The 16,232-nt window shown below is 41.4% G+C and overlaps 2 protein-coding genes across 2 annotated transcripts in view; both read right to left on the bottom strand.

Moving 5' to 3' along the window:
* The window catches only part of ppp2r2aa (protein phosphatase 2, regulatory subunit B, alpha a), a 16,236-nt gene extending 10,581 nt beyond the window's left edge, over positions 1-5,655 (bottom strand). Inside the window, exons 1-2 of the mRNA XM_027277671.1 lie at positions 5,521-5,655; positions 5,062-5,142 (exon numbers count right to left, since the gene is read on the bottom strand). Of these exons, the coding sequence (XP_027133472.1) occupies positions 5,062-5,142; positions 5,521-5,527 (88 nt within the window). The 5' untranslated portion in view covers positions 5,528-5,655. The remainder of the gene's footprint in view (positions 1-5,061; positions 5,143-5,520) is intronic.
* Positions 5,656-9,683: 4,028 nt separating this feature from the next.
* Positions 9,684-15,982, bottom strand: vps33a (VPS33A core subunit of CORVET and HOPS complexes). Its single transcript, XM_019255376.2, has 13 exons — positions 15,824-15,982; positions 15,521-15,586; positions 14,211-14,338; positions 13,931-14,117; positions 13,677-13,793; positions 13,421-13,595; positions 13,150-13,343; positions 12,417-12,543; positions 12,073-12,140; positions 11,827-11,964; positions 11,335-11,472; positions 11,084-11,252; positions 9,684-10,490 (listed from the first exon to the last, which is right to left on the bottom strand). Exons 1-13 carry the CDS (start codon positions 15,923-15,925, stop codon positions 10,297-10,299), a joined length of 1,803 nt encoding a protein of 600 aa, XP_019110921.1. The 5' UTR covers positions 15,926-15,982; the 3' UTR covers positions 9,684-10,296.
* Between the last annotated feature and the right edge of the window lie 250 nt (positions 15,983-16,232).

Genomic DNA, 16,232 nt, shown 5'->3' with positions numbered 1-16,232 from the left:
TTTTGTGGTTTGTTTTTGTTTGGGGTTTTTGGGTGTTGTGGTGGGTTTGATTGTTTTGTGTGCGCACTTTGTGGTTTTTGGTGTTTTTCGGTTTTTTTGTTGTTGGGTGGTCGGTGGGTTTGGGGTTGGTTGTGTTGTTGTGGTTGGTGGGTTTTGTTTTGGGGGTTGGTTTGGTGTGGGTTTTGTGTTTTTTTGTTGTTTTTGGGTTGTTGTTTTTTTTTTTGGTTGTGTTTTTTTGGTTGTGGGGTGTTTTTTGGTTTTTTTTTTTTCTTGTTGGTGTTTGTGGTTTTGTTGGGTTGGGTTCGGGTTTGTGTGGGGTTTGGGTTGTTGTGTTGTTTTTTGTTTCGTTTTTTGGTTTTTGTTTGTTGGTGTGTGTTTTGTGGTGTGTTTTTGGTTTTTTTTGTTGGGGTGGGGTTGTGTGGTTTGGGCTGGTTGTTTGTTTTGGTTGGTTGTTTTTTTTGGTTTTTTGTTGTTGTTTTGTTGTGGTGTTTTGTTGTTTGTTGTTGTGTGTTGGTTGTTTGTGTGTGGGTGGTTTTGTGGGGGCTTGGGTTGGGTTGTTTGTTTTTGTGTTTGTTTTGTTGTGGGGTGGTTTTTTTGTTGTTCTTTGGTTGTGTTGGTTTTGGGGGGTGTGTTGGTTGTTTGGTTTGTTTTGGTGTGTTTGTGTTGGGTTTTTTGTGTGTTTGGTTGTTGTTTTTTTTGGTGTGGGTTGTGTTTGTTGGTGTTTTGTTGGTTTTGTGGTTTTTTTGGTGGTTGTGTGTTTTTTGTGGTTTGGGTGGTTGTGTTGTGGGGTTTTGGTTTGTTTTGTTTTTGGTTGTTTTTGTTTGTGTTGTTGTTTGGTTTTTGGGGGTGTTTTGTGTTTGGTGGTTTTGGGGTTTGTTTGGGGTTTGTGTTTTGTTTGTTTTTGTGTGTGTGTTTGTTGTTGTTTTGGTGTGGTTTTTTGTGTTTTTGTTTTTGTTGTTTGTTGGGGGTTGGGTTTGGTTGTGGTTTTTGGTTGTGTTTTTGGTTTGTTTTTTGTTTGTGTGTTGTTTTTTGTGTGTGTTGGTTTGTTGGTTGTTGGTGTTGTGTGTTTGTTGGGTGTGGTGGTGTTTGGTGGTTGTGTTTGTGTTTGTGTTGTTGTTTTGTTGGTTGGGGGTGGTTTTGTTGTGTTTTTGGGTGTTTTTGATGGGGTTTTGTTTTGTTTTTTTTTTGAGAGAGATGAACTCAACAGTAGATATGATGTCAGCTGTCAATAAAAAGTGGTGTAATGAGAATCATCATCAATTGCTACTGTAGCAAAGAGCCTGTTGTGCACATTCAACGTGAAAACATTTTGCACTGGACATATTTTCTGGTTCATTTCTTCCACAATGGCACAAACTTCTTCCCGCAGCGTTAAAAATACTTTTGTTCCCGTTTTGTCCACCTACACCACGAGGGGCGAACACCACGTCAACCATAAAAACACAACAGAGCGATGACGTGCATGTATATATATATGTACACACTACACATGCTTTGAATCAGAAGTCTCCCTGAGGAAGTGTGAAAGACAGAAAAGGCATGTGCAGCTATTCAGCACTTTTCAAAGACAAGCATCTCATCAAACCCGACAACACAACAATCAATCCCTGTTTGCAGGCTGCACTATTCTGAGCCAGCGCGATCCTTAATATAGACTATGGTGTGTTTCCCTCTCAACACAGCACACAAAAGCGCCTGACACACCTGATCTCATTCAAACCAAAGTGTTTCTGCAGCAGTCAAAAATCCCCTCACTACTTCATTGTAGTGTTAAGCTGATGTTTGCTATGTATTGACACAAGGAGAGGCTCACGTTTATATTTGTTCTCAGGCAAAGCTTACTGTAAACAACCGTGTAGTCCATATCCACCACAAATAAGTTCAGCATGTACTGTAAACATACAAGTGTTTCGGGAAATTTACTCACTGGCAACAGGAGGAAAGGTTACGATCCATCATCTGTCTTTTCTGTCTTAAGGGACACAGGCTCGATTTTTTTCCACTTTATTGCACGATTATCAATGACACTGTTCACCCAGATCATATAACATTTTCTCACTTATCTAACCTTGGACGCAGTCGAAAACCGCAACAACAAAGCTTCAAATCTTCCAGAAATAAAAGTACCGATCAGTCAGGCTAACTAAAGACGTCATTGTCATAATACTACTTGGTCAAAAATAGTTGTCTTGAGTGTGGATTATCCTACATAACCAAGACATTCTGCGAAAGCTTTGAGCTCCTACAAATTCACCTCACCTCCTCGAGTTTGCAGTCAAAGTTTCAACACACACGAGCACCTGCACTTTGCGGTTAGATACAGATACAGTAAGCATGAGAAAAACTGGCGATCACTCCTTATCCTGAAGCGGTTAAAGTTTTTTCCTTTTCACTCGGGCCCATCAGACCTCTTTAAAAAAGTGGGACGTTAATGCACACCGAGCACAACTGATTACCCAACCAAACAAAAGCACTGCTTCATTAACTTCCTTCTTGTTGACCTGCAGAGGTAAAAAAAAAATATAATAACTGCAAACCCACTGTTTAAAAATCACCTTTTCCATCTGATTTAACTGCATTGTCCTATTTTAACCTGTTTTTAATGTTGTATTTGTAATTTGATACTTTTATGGTTCTTTTTGTTTGTTTCTATATTTGCTGTCTACTCATTATTGTACGGTGTCCTTGGGTGACAGAAAGGCGCCTATGGAATAAAATGTATTATTATTATGCAACACTGCTGTGCATTTCACTCCAAAGCAAACATTACTAATTCGCTGAGGATTTGTAGTGTGAGCAGTGTTAATTTCATCAGACGAGACGAAATATGTAGTCAACGAGCCTTTTTCCCTCGACTGAGACGAGACAATGTGCCAATGAAAAAATTGTTGACGAATAAAAACAGACGAAATGTCAGAGAAAATAAAAAATAAAAAAAAAACGTCCTCCTTGTTTTCGTCTACTATGTAAGAAAATAAAGCAACATCCAGTCCTGCTGTCATGTCACGGCCACGCGTTCGATATCCTCTTGCTGCTCTCGCACCTGTGGCTTGAAAAGAAAAGCATGCAGGAGAAACACGGCGTACGGACCGCGCAATCATGCTCGGAAGGAGAAAAAAAAAAAAGAGACTGGACGTGTGGTCCCATTTCCAGTATTTAGAAGCAGAGAAAAATGCCTCGTTTTGACGGTTGGGAAGATGTGCGGAAGAAAAATTGCTGGTAAAAAACACCACCAAACTGAAAAGGCCGTTAAACTCAGCCACCCAAGTGAACTGGAATTAATAAACCAAAAAAATATTCCTGAAATAAATAGAAAAAGACTCAAATGTTTTGACTTAAAACTGGACTAAAATTTTGAGACTCTTAGTCGACTAAAATATGACTAACAAAAATGATTTGTGAAAGACTAAAAGTGACTAATAATTAACTTTGTACGGAAGGCCTAAAGGGTCATACATACATACATACATTTTATTCCACCCGTTTTCCCGTGATAACGAGATAATTAACTCGAGATCTTGAGAAAACAAAACGATAGTCTAGTGTATTAAATCATTGCAGGAAATCACATCTCTCTTCAATCGAGGCCTGACACAGGCTGAAACAGCTTCATGCCTTGCTATAGACAATGTACACATTAGTGTGCGTCAAGGCTTCAGCTTTATCGGAGGCGCAATCTAACTGAGCCTGATGTCGTCATAAACACCCTGAAAATCTGAACTATCTGTATTTCAAACTCAGTAATTGTCTGAAATGTTTTGAGTTTTGAGACAAATACAAAATACACTAAAGGTGTCTCCTGCTCCTCTGACATTGCTACGCTAAATAATGTTTCCTGCAATGATTTAATACAGTAGACTATTGTTTTGTTTTCTCGAGATCTTGAATTAATTATCTCGTTATCACGGGAAAAATGGGTGGAATAAAATGCATGTATGTATGACCCTTTAGGGCTTCCGTAACTCTGACACAAGACTAAATTGAAAAATTGTATCAAGCGCTGACATTTTGCAGCAATTACACCAATTTTAACAGTTTGTAACAGGTCAACGAGCACCACTGTGACACACCACCGACCCTTTGACTTCAGTTGCATTGCTCTTAGATAGCAACCACCCGTAGATCTTTACATGATCTGCACGCACAGGATGCCAAGACTTTAGGGCACGGGTCTCCAAACTGTCCCACAAAGGGCCAGTGTGGCTGCAGGTTTTTGTTCCAACCAACCAAGAGCACACAGTTTGACCAATCAACTCTCTGAAGACTGAGATCAGTTGATTAAATGAGTCAAGTCTGGTGTGCTGCTGTTTGGTTGGAAAGAAAACCTGCAGCCACACCGGCCCTTTGTGGAACAGTTTGGAGACCCCTGCTTTAGGGCATGGGGGGTGTTGTGCCAGAATCTGATTTCTGGCCTTGAGCAGTAGCGCAAAAACGTTTGCTTTTCTCTGGATTAAACGGTCATAATACGCAGATACACACAACTGTATTATAATGTAATTATAGCAAGGGCATGTGTCCTCGAAAGTTTAACATTTGTTGTTATGTAATTATTACAACTGTGGCCAAAAGAAGTGTATTTTGTAGCGAAATCAGACGTGATAGACATGTCTCTGTGTGCCTGGTATGTCTGATGACATTGTTTAGCCCTGTCTTTGAAAATGTTGATTTATTGGTGGGTTTTCAATAATGATAAATAACTTTTGCAATGTTTTTTTATTTGATCTGGGCTCTGCATAAATAACTTTTGCAATGTTTTTTTATTTGATCTGGGCTCTGCATAGCATTTGCTTCCCATGTTTGGATGCGTTTTGCAGTTTTCACCTTGTCAAAAACTGGTTGAAGGCATAGTTTAGTTACGGAGATGCCTGAATGTGACTTGATCTCATTCATGAGCTTCTGAAATATAAAGATCTGAGCTCACAGGACAGCTTGAAATTCTTTTAAAAAACACAAAATGGGTCTTTTCTCCTGCCCAAAGAGGTATATTATATTAAATATGACAGAACTCCGATTCTGGCACGACAATCACATGTTAGCAGCAGCAGCAGCACATGGACTCACCTTCAGCTACATCATCATCTATCGCTCCTTTGACTTGGGAGAAGCACCACTGCACATCACTGTTCCCACCACCACCGGCCCCTGCATGAGGAAACACACACACACACACACACACACACACACACACACACACACACTCAAGTTTGTAACAAAAACCACCATCAGACAACTTTGCACGCGTTAGCCTGGGTGCTAACTCGTGCTAAAAGACACTTATACGAGAGAAACACCGCGCATGACTCGATGTTATTCAAATATTCAGACCGCTGTGCCACATGTGCACGCATGTAAATCAGTTTAAATCTGTTTGTCGTGCAGGAAAATGTCACTTTAGCAGCTTTGAACCTAGCCTGGCTGAGCTAGCCTGCGCTAGTTAACCACAACAGAGAGAGACGAACATCTTCTGATGAACCGCGGGGACTTATTTAAATATAAAAAGACACGGAGACAGTTTTGTACCTGCCATGGTGACAGACAGACAGACAGTGTATCCCTGTAGCGGGGCTCGGGCCCTGGGCTGGAGCTGGAGCAGAGCTGACCCGGGTCGGCTGGCTGGTTGTGACCGAGCAGCAGCGCAGGAGGAGCGGATGAATAAACTCCGAAGACCCGCACAAGTCCTCGGCTCCAGCTGGCGTGAAACAACCGCAAACTGCTTCCAAGAAAGACAGAAAGAAAGTAAAGCTTCAGTCCTCGGCGGTGCTGCTTTATATTAATATATATTTATTTATTTCTGTAGACTTTGCACTCTTACTTTGAGATTTCCCTCTGCCTCTCCCCAGCGTTCAAAATGGCGCAGCGGCGGGCGGCGTTTCAGGTTCAGGCATCGAGCGCAGACAGAGAGCGGCCGGTGAGGCGGAGTTAGGCGGGTTTTAATCCGCCCCGACTCCCGCTCCGGTCCTCCATCCGCGTCCAGAGGACTGACTTAGTTACAGGGCGTTCAAATCCCACTTTTCACTTTTTTATTTTGTTTTATTCTTTTCAGAAAACACAAGTAATGGCTTTAAACCCCGCCCGTGTGGGTCGTGTTGGTGATAAAATCGAACTAACGCACACAGGGTGTTTTTTTTCCTTTTTTTTTATATTAAAATTTTAATTTAGGAAAATACTTTTACTTTTTTTTAGATTTGATTCATGTGGCAACTAAAGATAATTAAAAATCTAATTCATAATATGTATAATCTAATATTAATAATAATTAATAATAAATAATTTTTAATCTCAGTGGGACCTTTCCTGGTTAAATAAAGGTTTAAAAATAATAATAATAATAAAATGACTTCATACATTTAACTTTAAAGTTTTAACTTCCGGTGGCACCTGCTGCAACTTGTTTCTCAGTCTTGCTGCAGTTTCTTCTCGCACCTGCAGGGCATCAGTTTTAAGGCCGGCCTCAGAGCATAGGTTTAAAAAAAACAAGTAAGTGACAACCAAATATTGCCCCAGGGCAAAATTTAGTAGTGGGCCCCACGGGCATTTTGACTTGTCATAATACTACTACTACTCAGGAGCGCCGTATAGGGGGGAAAAGTTAGGACAATTCCAAGGGCCCATGACTGACAGAGGCCCCAAAAATAGGTAAACACCAATATAAAATGATTAAACCATCATCATTGAGTATATATATTTCAAATATAATAATGAAATTAATTATCTCTTTGTTTTTACTTGTTTTGGGCAGTAAAAGTTAAATAAAAATGGCCTTTAGCACATTTTTATGGTGGCTTTTAATCTTTAATCATCAAATAGTGAACTTGTATGCAGACTTGCATGCATGTACAAATCACCAGCAGTAAATATTGTGCTAGTACTAGTATTGAATTAGTTGCAAGCCTTTAATTAATTAGAGTTATGTAAAGCTTTTGATGGGATAGTTAGGTCCTAGAGATGTGGGGACAACAGCTGCACAGAGGAGGGGGCCCAATTAGATTTTTTTGTCATAGGGCCCAAAATTCCTGGCGGCGCCCCTGCTACTACTACTACTACTACTAATAATGATAATAATAGGAAAAGGCCAGGCTCTGTTCAAGTGTCTCTGTGAGTCATACCAGTGTAACAACGAAGCTGCATGCACAACAGGACGACACTGAAACTAAAGTAGCTAAATATAAATCACCCATCATGACTATTATTATTCACATGTGTTCCCTTTGTAACATGTCATAACTAACTCTTCTGTGTCCATGGAAAAAATCCTTTTAACATACTCATAGTCTCCCCAGTCCCACTCTCTCTCTCTCTCCTTTATCTGTGTATTATTAAGTTTTCCGATAAAAAAAGTAAATGTAATTATGTTTTGGGGATTTCATAATATATTGTCAACAGATAGAAAACAGGAAACAAGAGAGAAACAGTGATGCAACAACGCTCACAGGTCAGACTTGAAGTGAGGATGTTGCTTTTCTTGGTTGGTATCTTAACCGCTGAGACGCAGGGCGACCATAGTTTTTGATACTTTAACTAACTCTGAATTTATTTAGGAATATGCATAATTTAAATGGAAACAATAAAGATTTTAACACTATAAGAGAAAGCATCAAGCTCGTGTAATAATGCAAGTGTTAAATATAGTTTATAAAATTACCACAGATTAATTGCCATACAGTAAACCTGTATTCAGGCACACTGGGAGCCCATCAGAGCAAACAGCTTTGTTTCACTAACTCATAAATTAGCACTATAACAGAGAAACACTGCTGATATTCCCTATTTACACTTTATATGTGCTTCTAAAGGAAAACACAGCTTCAAAGCTCAAGAATACACAGTACTGATTTTGTGTGCTACACAACTTATGCATGTTTTATAGCTTTGTCATGGTTATTTTCCAACTCAGAGGATATCACAGTTTCTAGATTGCACATTTAACACTGTCAACAAACACATCTGATGCAAGCCGGCTTGCTTAAATTGAGTCGAGTTGCTCTATATGCATGTGATGTGACACCCTGTTATTTATTCCACAAAAGCTGCGAGCTCTACTACAGGGTGTGAATCAAATAAAGAAGCAAACATGATCACTCCAGCTGTTATTGCTGTGTGTGACGACATCAATGATTTATAAGAACTGCATAGACCACAAATCCCAGAGAGGTCTGCCCGATCAGCTTCATCAGTGAGCACTAAGTCCGAGAACAGGCTCATTCCTCAACGCTCAGGTTTTGTTTTTCACTTTCCCACCATGAAATAAGTGGTCCATCTGGCAAGCAGCAAAGCGCCGAACAGCACCGTGTAGCTGAAGAGAACAAACTTGAGGATTTCCCTGAATGTCCGGAGGAAACGGATGAACAAGGGATCCACATCCAGCGGCTCCTGCTGTGTCTTTAGCCTGCGACCAGGTTGAGTCAGGAGTCCCATGTTCTCACCTCGACCCATTCTGCAAACACACATAGGTCAGAACAAAACTTCAACAAACTGATTTGATTGCAGCCTTGTAGAGGCTGGAGGAGGAGGCTGCATCATCACGGGACCTCTGTTAATAATTTATCTGCAAATTGCACTAAGTGGGTTCAGTATCGATCTGCTTTGGTTTTGTGGACTCACAAACAATAAAGATTGAACATCTTCAGCACTCACCTTTCATGATGTCTCAGACTGTTGATATTTTTATGGAATACATCCATAAATGTTTAGTATTTAAGTTATTTGTCGGGCTGCAGAAGTTAGAGCCAGGCTCATAAAATGTTAGAATCAGAACAAATTCTGCTAAATACAATTTTGCTATGTCTCTCAGTTGAAAAAGAAACGTCTGTGCAATCTTGTTCTGGTTTAACAGACTTAAACTAAACATGCATGAATCACAAACTTAAGCTGAAGGTTTAATTTCCAAAGTAAAACTTAAACTAATCATACCTTGGTGTTGTTGCAGGACAGAAGCAGATCAGCAAGTGGACTCCTGTCCTTCCAGCCCTGAAGTCCGAGTTGTTGTGCGCTGCCTTGAGCGTTTCAAGCCCTTGTGGCAGAGGAGGAGCCAAAAACAATAACTGCTCACAAGGATCTGAATCCCCCTGGGATTGATCTAACAGGAGTTTAAATCCTCAGCGCACCTGCTTCTCAAACAGAGAGATTGTAGTCTGGGATAGTGAGCACAAGTCACAGTATTTTCTAATGAACTGAATCAGAGCACTTCCTAAATCTTCTAGCCAATCAACATGCAGGTAATGAACATAGATTAACCCGGGTTAGTTCACCAGAACATCCGTGTGCTGTCAGCAGGTCTTCCTGTGCTCATAGTGTAAGGCACGGAGAAGGTATTGACTGAAGCAGAGATCAAACACCCTCCTGCAGCACAGTTATCCTCTGGAAACATGGATCCTCCGGAACATGGAGCAAATGGCCTCCTAATTCAATCAGTGTCCTGTGCTGTCAAATCATGGTCTGCCGTGGGCTGAGCTCTCCAGACAGCACAGGGCCATTACCGGATGATCGGGAGGCCTGTTATGGCGCTAATTGCTCCTTCAGAGAGCTGGACCACTGCTGACGGATACACTCCCATCCCTGCCTTTCATCTGCTCTCCCTGATCACAATCAGCTTGGCTTTGTGAAAAAATCACTTCAATACGATAAACAATAGGCAAGATGGTCATTTTAGTTGCAAGAGCCAAAGAAAACAGTCGAGAAAAGCCTTCAAAAAAGAGCATCTTTAATCATCTTACACATGACATCGGCAGCATCCCAAAGGTTTTAATCATACATACATATATATACACACACAGTAGCTCCATGGCAGAGCAATGACCTCAGTGATGGAGATGTAGCCAGAGGACAAAGGGATGCAGCAGTAGTTAGTAGTAGCATTAAACCAGCTTTATTATACTGTCTGGGTGCGAATTAAGAACAGGAAAAATTAAAAGGCACCCCGCGGAGTTAGATATTCAATGTTTTGACAAGTGGGTGTTTGCATCATGAATGTGCATGAGGCTACAGGCCTAAATATTCAACTGATTCATAGTAGAGTAGAGTAACGTACAAAGAAACGTAGGAAAACACCAAAGGCAAACAAGAAAACATGAATATAACAGAAAAAAATGCATTCATGTCAAAAAATATATTGTGGTCAGCTTACAGGAAAACTCCACCGGGCACCTTTTAAACAGCCTGTTGCTGTCTAAGCTGCACAGACATCAATGAAACACCTGCACTACGGCGACATGGACATAAAAAAAACACAACAGCAGCTGAGGTTTTCTTTCTAATGGATTGGGGTGTTTGATGTGGCCAGGTGTGCATGCAGGTGACTCAGGGTGTCTGGGATTCCGGCCGGTCCATGAGGGATTTGATCCAAGTTGTACCGTTCATGAGTTTTGTGGTGGCTATAATATACTCCATGCCGCTGTCTTCCATTTGAGAGAGGAAACGGAGAGCGGCTATTTCTGCGTACGACACTCCGCCGAGGAAGAACACCAGCGTCGTCCGATTCTCCCCCTGCTGGCCTGCAGGACAGTAAAAGAAGATGAAAAATGGTGAAGTTGTGGATGTGACAGAGGTCGTTTTTCCCTTTATGTCACTCTGACATTCTGTCGTTGCTCTCTTTTACAAAACACAACTGCCTCTTCTGCTAAAGCACCTGATGTTGAAATGTGAAAACACTAATTTAGCCATCACCCTCCCCCTGGATTAGACTCCTCTATTATCACCTTTTAAAAATCCAGTGTTAGGCAGGCATGTAGAAACAAGCCCGATGCCCGAGCTCACTGTTCTAATTAGCACATTTCAAATTGAGTGTATAATCAAATTCATTATTCACATCAGTTTAACACCTCCTACTGGATGGAGGAAAACTGAAGGCAAAGCGCCGGCGGTCACAGTATGTCGTTATCTGGCCTTCTCTTCAACACAGACGCACAGAAAAACCCACAAACACCGACAGCTTTGTGCCATCAATCAGCCGCTCTTTGGCATTTGACTCAACTGAAACAAAGCCGGTGTTTTATCTACGCGCAGCAGGCAGGCAGGTCGTTTACTTTTATTCTGTTTAGCGAGCGGCAGGGCAAACAGCAGACCTAGATTTTGTATTGGCCCTTACGTTTCTTATGGAGCCCGGCAGGCAGCTGTTGTCTCTCCTCAAAGTGTGGGCCTGGGAGCATCTTCAGCACCTCTTCGATGCTACGCCACCCGGGCCTGGCCAAAACCTGGGTCAGTCGGATGCTCAGCGGTGCGTAGCCGCTGTACACGTATGAGATGTCGTTGGGGTTCTGCAGGAGTCAAAAAAAGATGAGATAAAGATAAAAGAGTGCATGCATTTTTTTCCATGATCAAAATTCATAAATCTCGTACCTGTTCGTTGGCGTCCTCCATCCACAGTTTGAGGGTTTTTCTAATAGTGGGGTAGTTATTCCTTGAGCTCGTCTGTGGCTTCAAAAGACCCGCCTTCTCGAGGTTGTTCAACGTTAGCATGTGTTCGTAACCATAAGTCTGCACAGCAATCAAAAACAGAAATCAGTCACCTACTAGTTTTAATTATTCAGTGTGTAGGATTTAGTGGCATCTAACAGTGAGGTTTCAGACTGCAGCTAAATGAATACCCCTCACCTCACCCTCCTATTCAAAGTGTGTAGGAGAAACTATGGTGAGCACAAAATTTGCAGAGCCAGTGTTAACATAACGTTTCACTTCTGCCAGTAGCTGCTCCTAAATCTTACACACATTGGACCTTTTTTAATAACAACCGAGTAATTCTTAAAGTTCAAAGTCCAAACTGCACAGAAATGCTGATGCAGCAGGAATGTACAGACACCAAAAAATAAGCCTTTATGTCTTTGACTCTACCTGGAGAATCTCCCTCTTGTAGTAGTCAAACACCTTCTGCTTGAGCCCGTTGTTGCAGACCGACTGCATACACACCAGGCGCAGAATCTTGATCAGAGGATCCTTTTGGGCGATGGAGTCTTCGATATACGTGTTCACCTGGATGGTAATATTGTTGATCAGAACTAAAGTGCACGCAAGTGCAAGTATTTTTCATTTTCATTCATTGTTATGATTGTTTTTCTCTTTAAGATATATTTATAATACCTTGTCTGTGTCGACTCCGGTCATAAACTCCTGCTCCACTGTTAGATTATCAAAGAAGGCCTCAGAGGCTGAAACAAGAAACAATAGTGGGATTTTACAACATTATAATAAACGTAGACGACAACTTAAACACAAAATGCTGTAAGAAGTGAGAAAGACTAGATTCTACAGTCGTTAAAACATGAAGAAATAAAAGATAAAACATGGTTTTATAATGCTATTAAATATTTATCTTATCTCTACTGGTTACTTTTGTGTACAGGTTTTTACAGAGCACAAGGCTTTACTTTGTAATTATATAAATATGCAAAGAGAATACGATGAAAAGCGGTTTATTGACGCACTGGTGATGTCCTTGATGAGCTCTGCTATAGACGTGTGATTGGCCAGTGAGCTCCGTGCTGCCTGCATGTGAGGCAGCTGAGAGACAAACTGCTTTATTTCTCCCACCGTTTTGGCGTTGTGGCGTTCCTGAAACACACACACAAGAAAAAAATCTCACTTCACCGGCTGAGCTGATAATAAGAAGTTCAGAAAAGCAGCAGATGATTTAGTACAAAGCGTAAAATCATACAGCACACTGGTAAATTAAATGATGATTGAATGATGATGATGAGATTGTAAAACATTAGAACCCATCTTCCAAACTAGTTCAGCTTGGTGTCCGTCTATCAATCCATTCAGGCTAAACACTGACAACGCACACAATCAATTTGTTCCTGAAATCCTCTCTAATGGAAAGCATCTTTCCATCACATCAGCGAAGAGCAGCCTCACTGCTCATTGCACACACCTCTGATGGTGCTCATGAAGAATCTCTACTAATGTAGTTTGTATCGTAGAGTCCTGGGCTGATGATAGGTAATATGTTTGACCTTTCTACGTGAACAATTAATACTGTATCTTATCTCCAGACGATTGTCGTCGCTTCCCTAACCTCATGGATTTCTGTAAAATGCCACAAAGATTAGAATCAGAGCAGCTGAGATGCCTGGAAGTGATCGAATGCCGCTCCCTGAAGTCATAAACATTACACCACTCATCATATTAGAGCGACAAAGATGAAACAGGACCGACCTCGAAGGCAGCTGAAATGATTTTGGCTTTCTTGCTGAGCGCTGCTCCGACGGCGTTGAAGTTTTTGTCCCGGATTTCTGCGTACAGTTCCTCTGCCGAGTTGAGCTGCAGCTTCTTGGGCTCTGTGGGTAGATCTTTGCTCGCCTCACCTTGCTTCTTCTGTGCAAACTTCTCAGGAGGCAACTTGACATAACCTGCGAGTCAGAATGGCCATTAGGAAAGAAGATAGCTATGATTATAACATAAACCGAATACAAGTATTTACTCTGACCGTTATTGATGCCATAGATCTCATCAATGAGACCCTCGTAGGTGAGCTGTGTGGCCAGAGGGGTGAGCAGATCGACGTTACGGTCCAGGAGCAGCAGAGTGTCGAACACGGGCAGGATCTGGTTCTGACTGCCGGCAAACTCCCTCTTCATCCTCAGCATCATGTTAGCGACATGCTGAGTACAAAACAAATCCTTTTATCTGGCTGCTTCAGCTTCAACATGATGTGATGATCAGCTTTCTTTCTTTACACTCACCCGTGCACATTCCCCTTTCCCATATATCTGTGGGATGGTGCCATACAGTGCCTGTAAGGTCATGAGGCCTTTGGCTGTGTGGTAAAGGCTTGTTTGGTCATTTTCTAAGTAGCACTCCTGTAAGAGACAAAAAGGACAAAAACAAATCATGACAGTCAGAAAAATGTTCTTAAAGAGGTTCTTCCAAATACACATTTCATTCATAGAGCAGCAGAAAGGCTGATGTATATCTGTGATGTACAAGCTGAACGCACCCTGAAAGCACTTTCATACTCCATGGAGAGCAGGTCACCATCGTAGGGAATCAGGTCCAGGATATACTCGTCGATGTTGATGAAAGAGCCCAACACGCCCTGCTCCTTCAGCCGCTGTTCGCACAGCATGCTCCGCCGAGGCACAAACAAAATGTGGAAGTCTCGTGACGAGTGCATCTTGTCCTCGCTGGGAAAACGTGCACAACCCAGGACATGACTGTTAAACACCGCGGACAGAAATTAAATCACAGTTTATACCGAGACACACACACACACAGACCTGAATACGTTCTCAGCGATGATGTCCATGAGCTCCAGCCTGGGTCGAACAAAGAAGATGATATTCTTGACGTCGGCAGAGGGGAGCCTGCCGCTCTTGAGGGTGAACATCTTTTCCACTTCATGTTCCTTAAAACACATTAAAACACACATTAAAACATGTTTAACATGTAGATAGATAGATAGATAGATAGATAGATAGATAGATAGATAGACAGACAGACAGACAGACAGACAGACAGATGACTTTATTAATCCCAGAAGGGAAATTAAGTCATCATAGCAGTCCGGTATATTTGAATATAATAAAAATACAACAGAATAAAATACTGAGGTAGAAAATAAATAAAAATAACACACAGAATGGGACAAGGACAGGTAGAAAATAAATAAAAATAACACACAGAATGGGACAAGGACACTTAAAAAACACAAGAAAAATAGGTAGATTATTATTTATAACAGTATATAGGAATAATAACAACAGTATATAACAACAACAACAATAATACTAGAGCTAATAGTGGATCTGAGGAGGGCGAAAACACCAGTGACCCCTGTTTCCATCCAGGGGGTCCCTGTGGATATTGTAGAGGAGTATAAGTACTTGGGGGTGTACTTGAATAATAAGATGGACTGGACAAGAAACACAGAGGCTGTCTACAAAAAAGGGCCAAAGCTGACTCTTCTTCCTGAGGAGGCTGAGGTCCTTTAACATCTGCCGGACACAATGCTGAGGATGTTTTACGAGTCTGTTGTGGCCAGTGCGATCTTCTTCGCTGTCACATGCGAGTGCGCTGAAGGTAGCAGACACCAACAAAGACTAAATAAACTCATCAGGAGAGCTGGTGATGGCAGAGAGGAGGATGCTGTCCAGGCCTTCGGTCCATATTGGACAATGTCTCACACCCTCTCTACGACACACTGGCTCTGCAGAGCAGCTCGTTCTGCAGCAGACTCCTCTCTCTTAAACGCACCACAGAGCGACACAGGAAATCATTCCTGCCTGCGGTCATTAAACTCTATAACGCCTATAAACTCTAAAAGTTGTTGCACATTATTTAACTGTAAATTTGATCTTTTATATGTTCTTAATAGATGATTACTTGTTTAACATATGTTGTTTTTGTTTGTTTGTATACCCCTGGGATTATTAAAGTATTTCTGATTTTAATTCTGATACCTATAGATAGAAATGTGTCATATTGAGCCTGTGCAAGATGTGCACACATACATAAATGCAATATATAGTATATAGCAACACCAGATACTATATATTATACTATATAATGTGGACCTGGACTAACTTACCTTCAGTAGTGAGTACTGAGCTATCATCCCAAAGGGTCCAGTCAGGTATTCATCCCAAACTATGGCCTGCAGAGCAAGAGCACATAACAGTTATATCTAAAGATATTCTATATATATTATAACTATATATATAATATCTATTAGTATATTTATATATATATATCTATATACAGTGTTTAGATATAACCTGCTTTATATTGAGGCTGAGCAGACTTAGCTTAGCTCAGCTGTCAGGTCCATGAACCCGCACGCATTTCGTGTTTTTTTTCTCCAGCTGCGTGTCTCTGCGTGTTCACGCGTTACCTTGCTCCCCGCACATTTGTCCAGGAACTCCCGCAGCTCTTTCCTCGCCGCCTCTCTGAGGATGTTCAGGTTGACTCTGCCGTACGACAGGTGAGCAGCCATCTTTCCTGTAACACACACACACACACACACAACAACGAGTCAGGTGACACACGGCGAACTCAATCACGTGACCAAAGATGATTAAAAAACGTCAAGATAGTTCACCGCGCACACAAAAAACCTTTTTTGAGGAAAATATGCGTCTCATATACACCCGATTGTGGATAGTCTTATTTTTATGAGACTATTAGACACGTCTTTAAACATTTATATGCACACCAGTGAATAATTTCCTCATTTGGGTCGTTTTAACGTGAGACACGAACACGGAAAGAGGCTGGGATTGCTCTCTTGCGTCGTCTTCCTT

Source organism: Larimichthys crocea, chromosome III (assembly GCF_000972845.2).
Source record: "Larimichthys crocea isolate SSNF chromosome III, L_crocea_2.0, whole genome shotgun sequence".
Taxonomy (NCBI): Eukaryota; Metazoa; Chordata; class Actinopteri; family Sciaenidae; genus Larimichthys; species Larimichthys crocea.
Note: the sequence above shows the minus strand (reverse complement) of the source record. Positions and strands in the feature narration are given on the sequence as shown.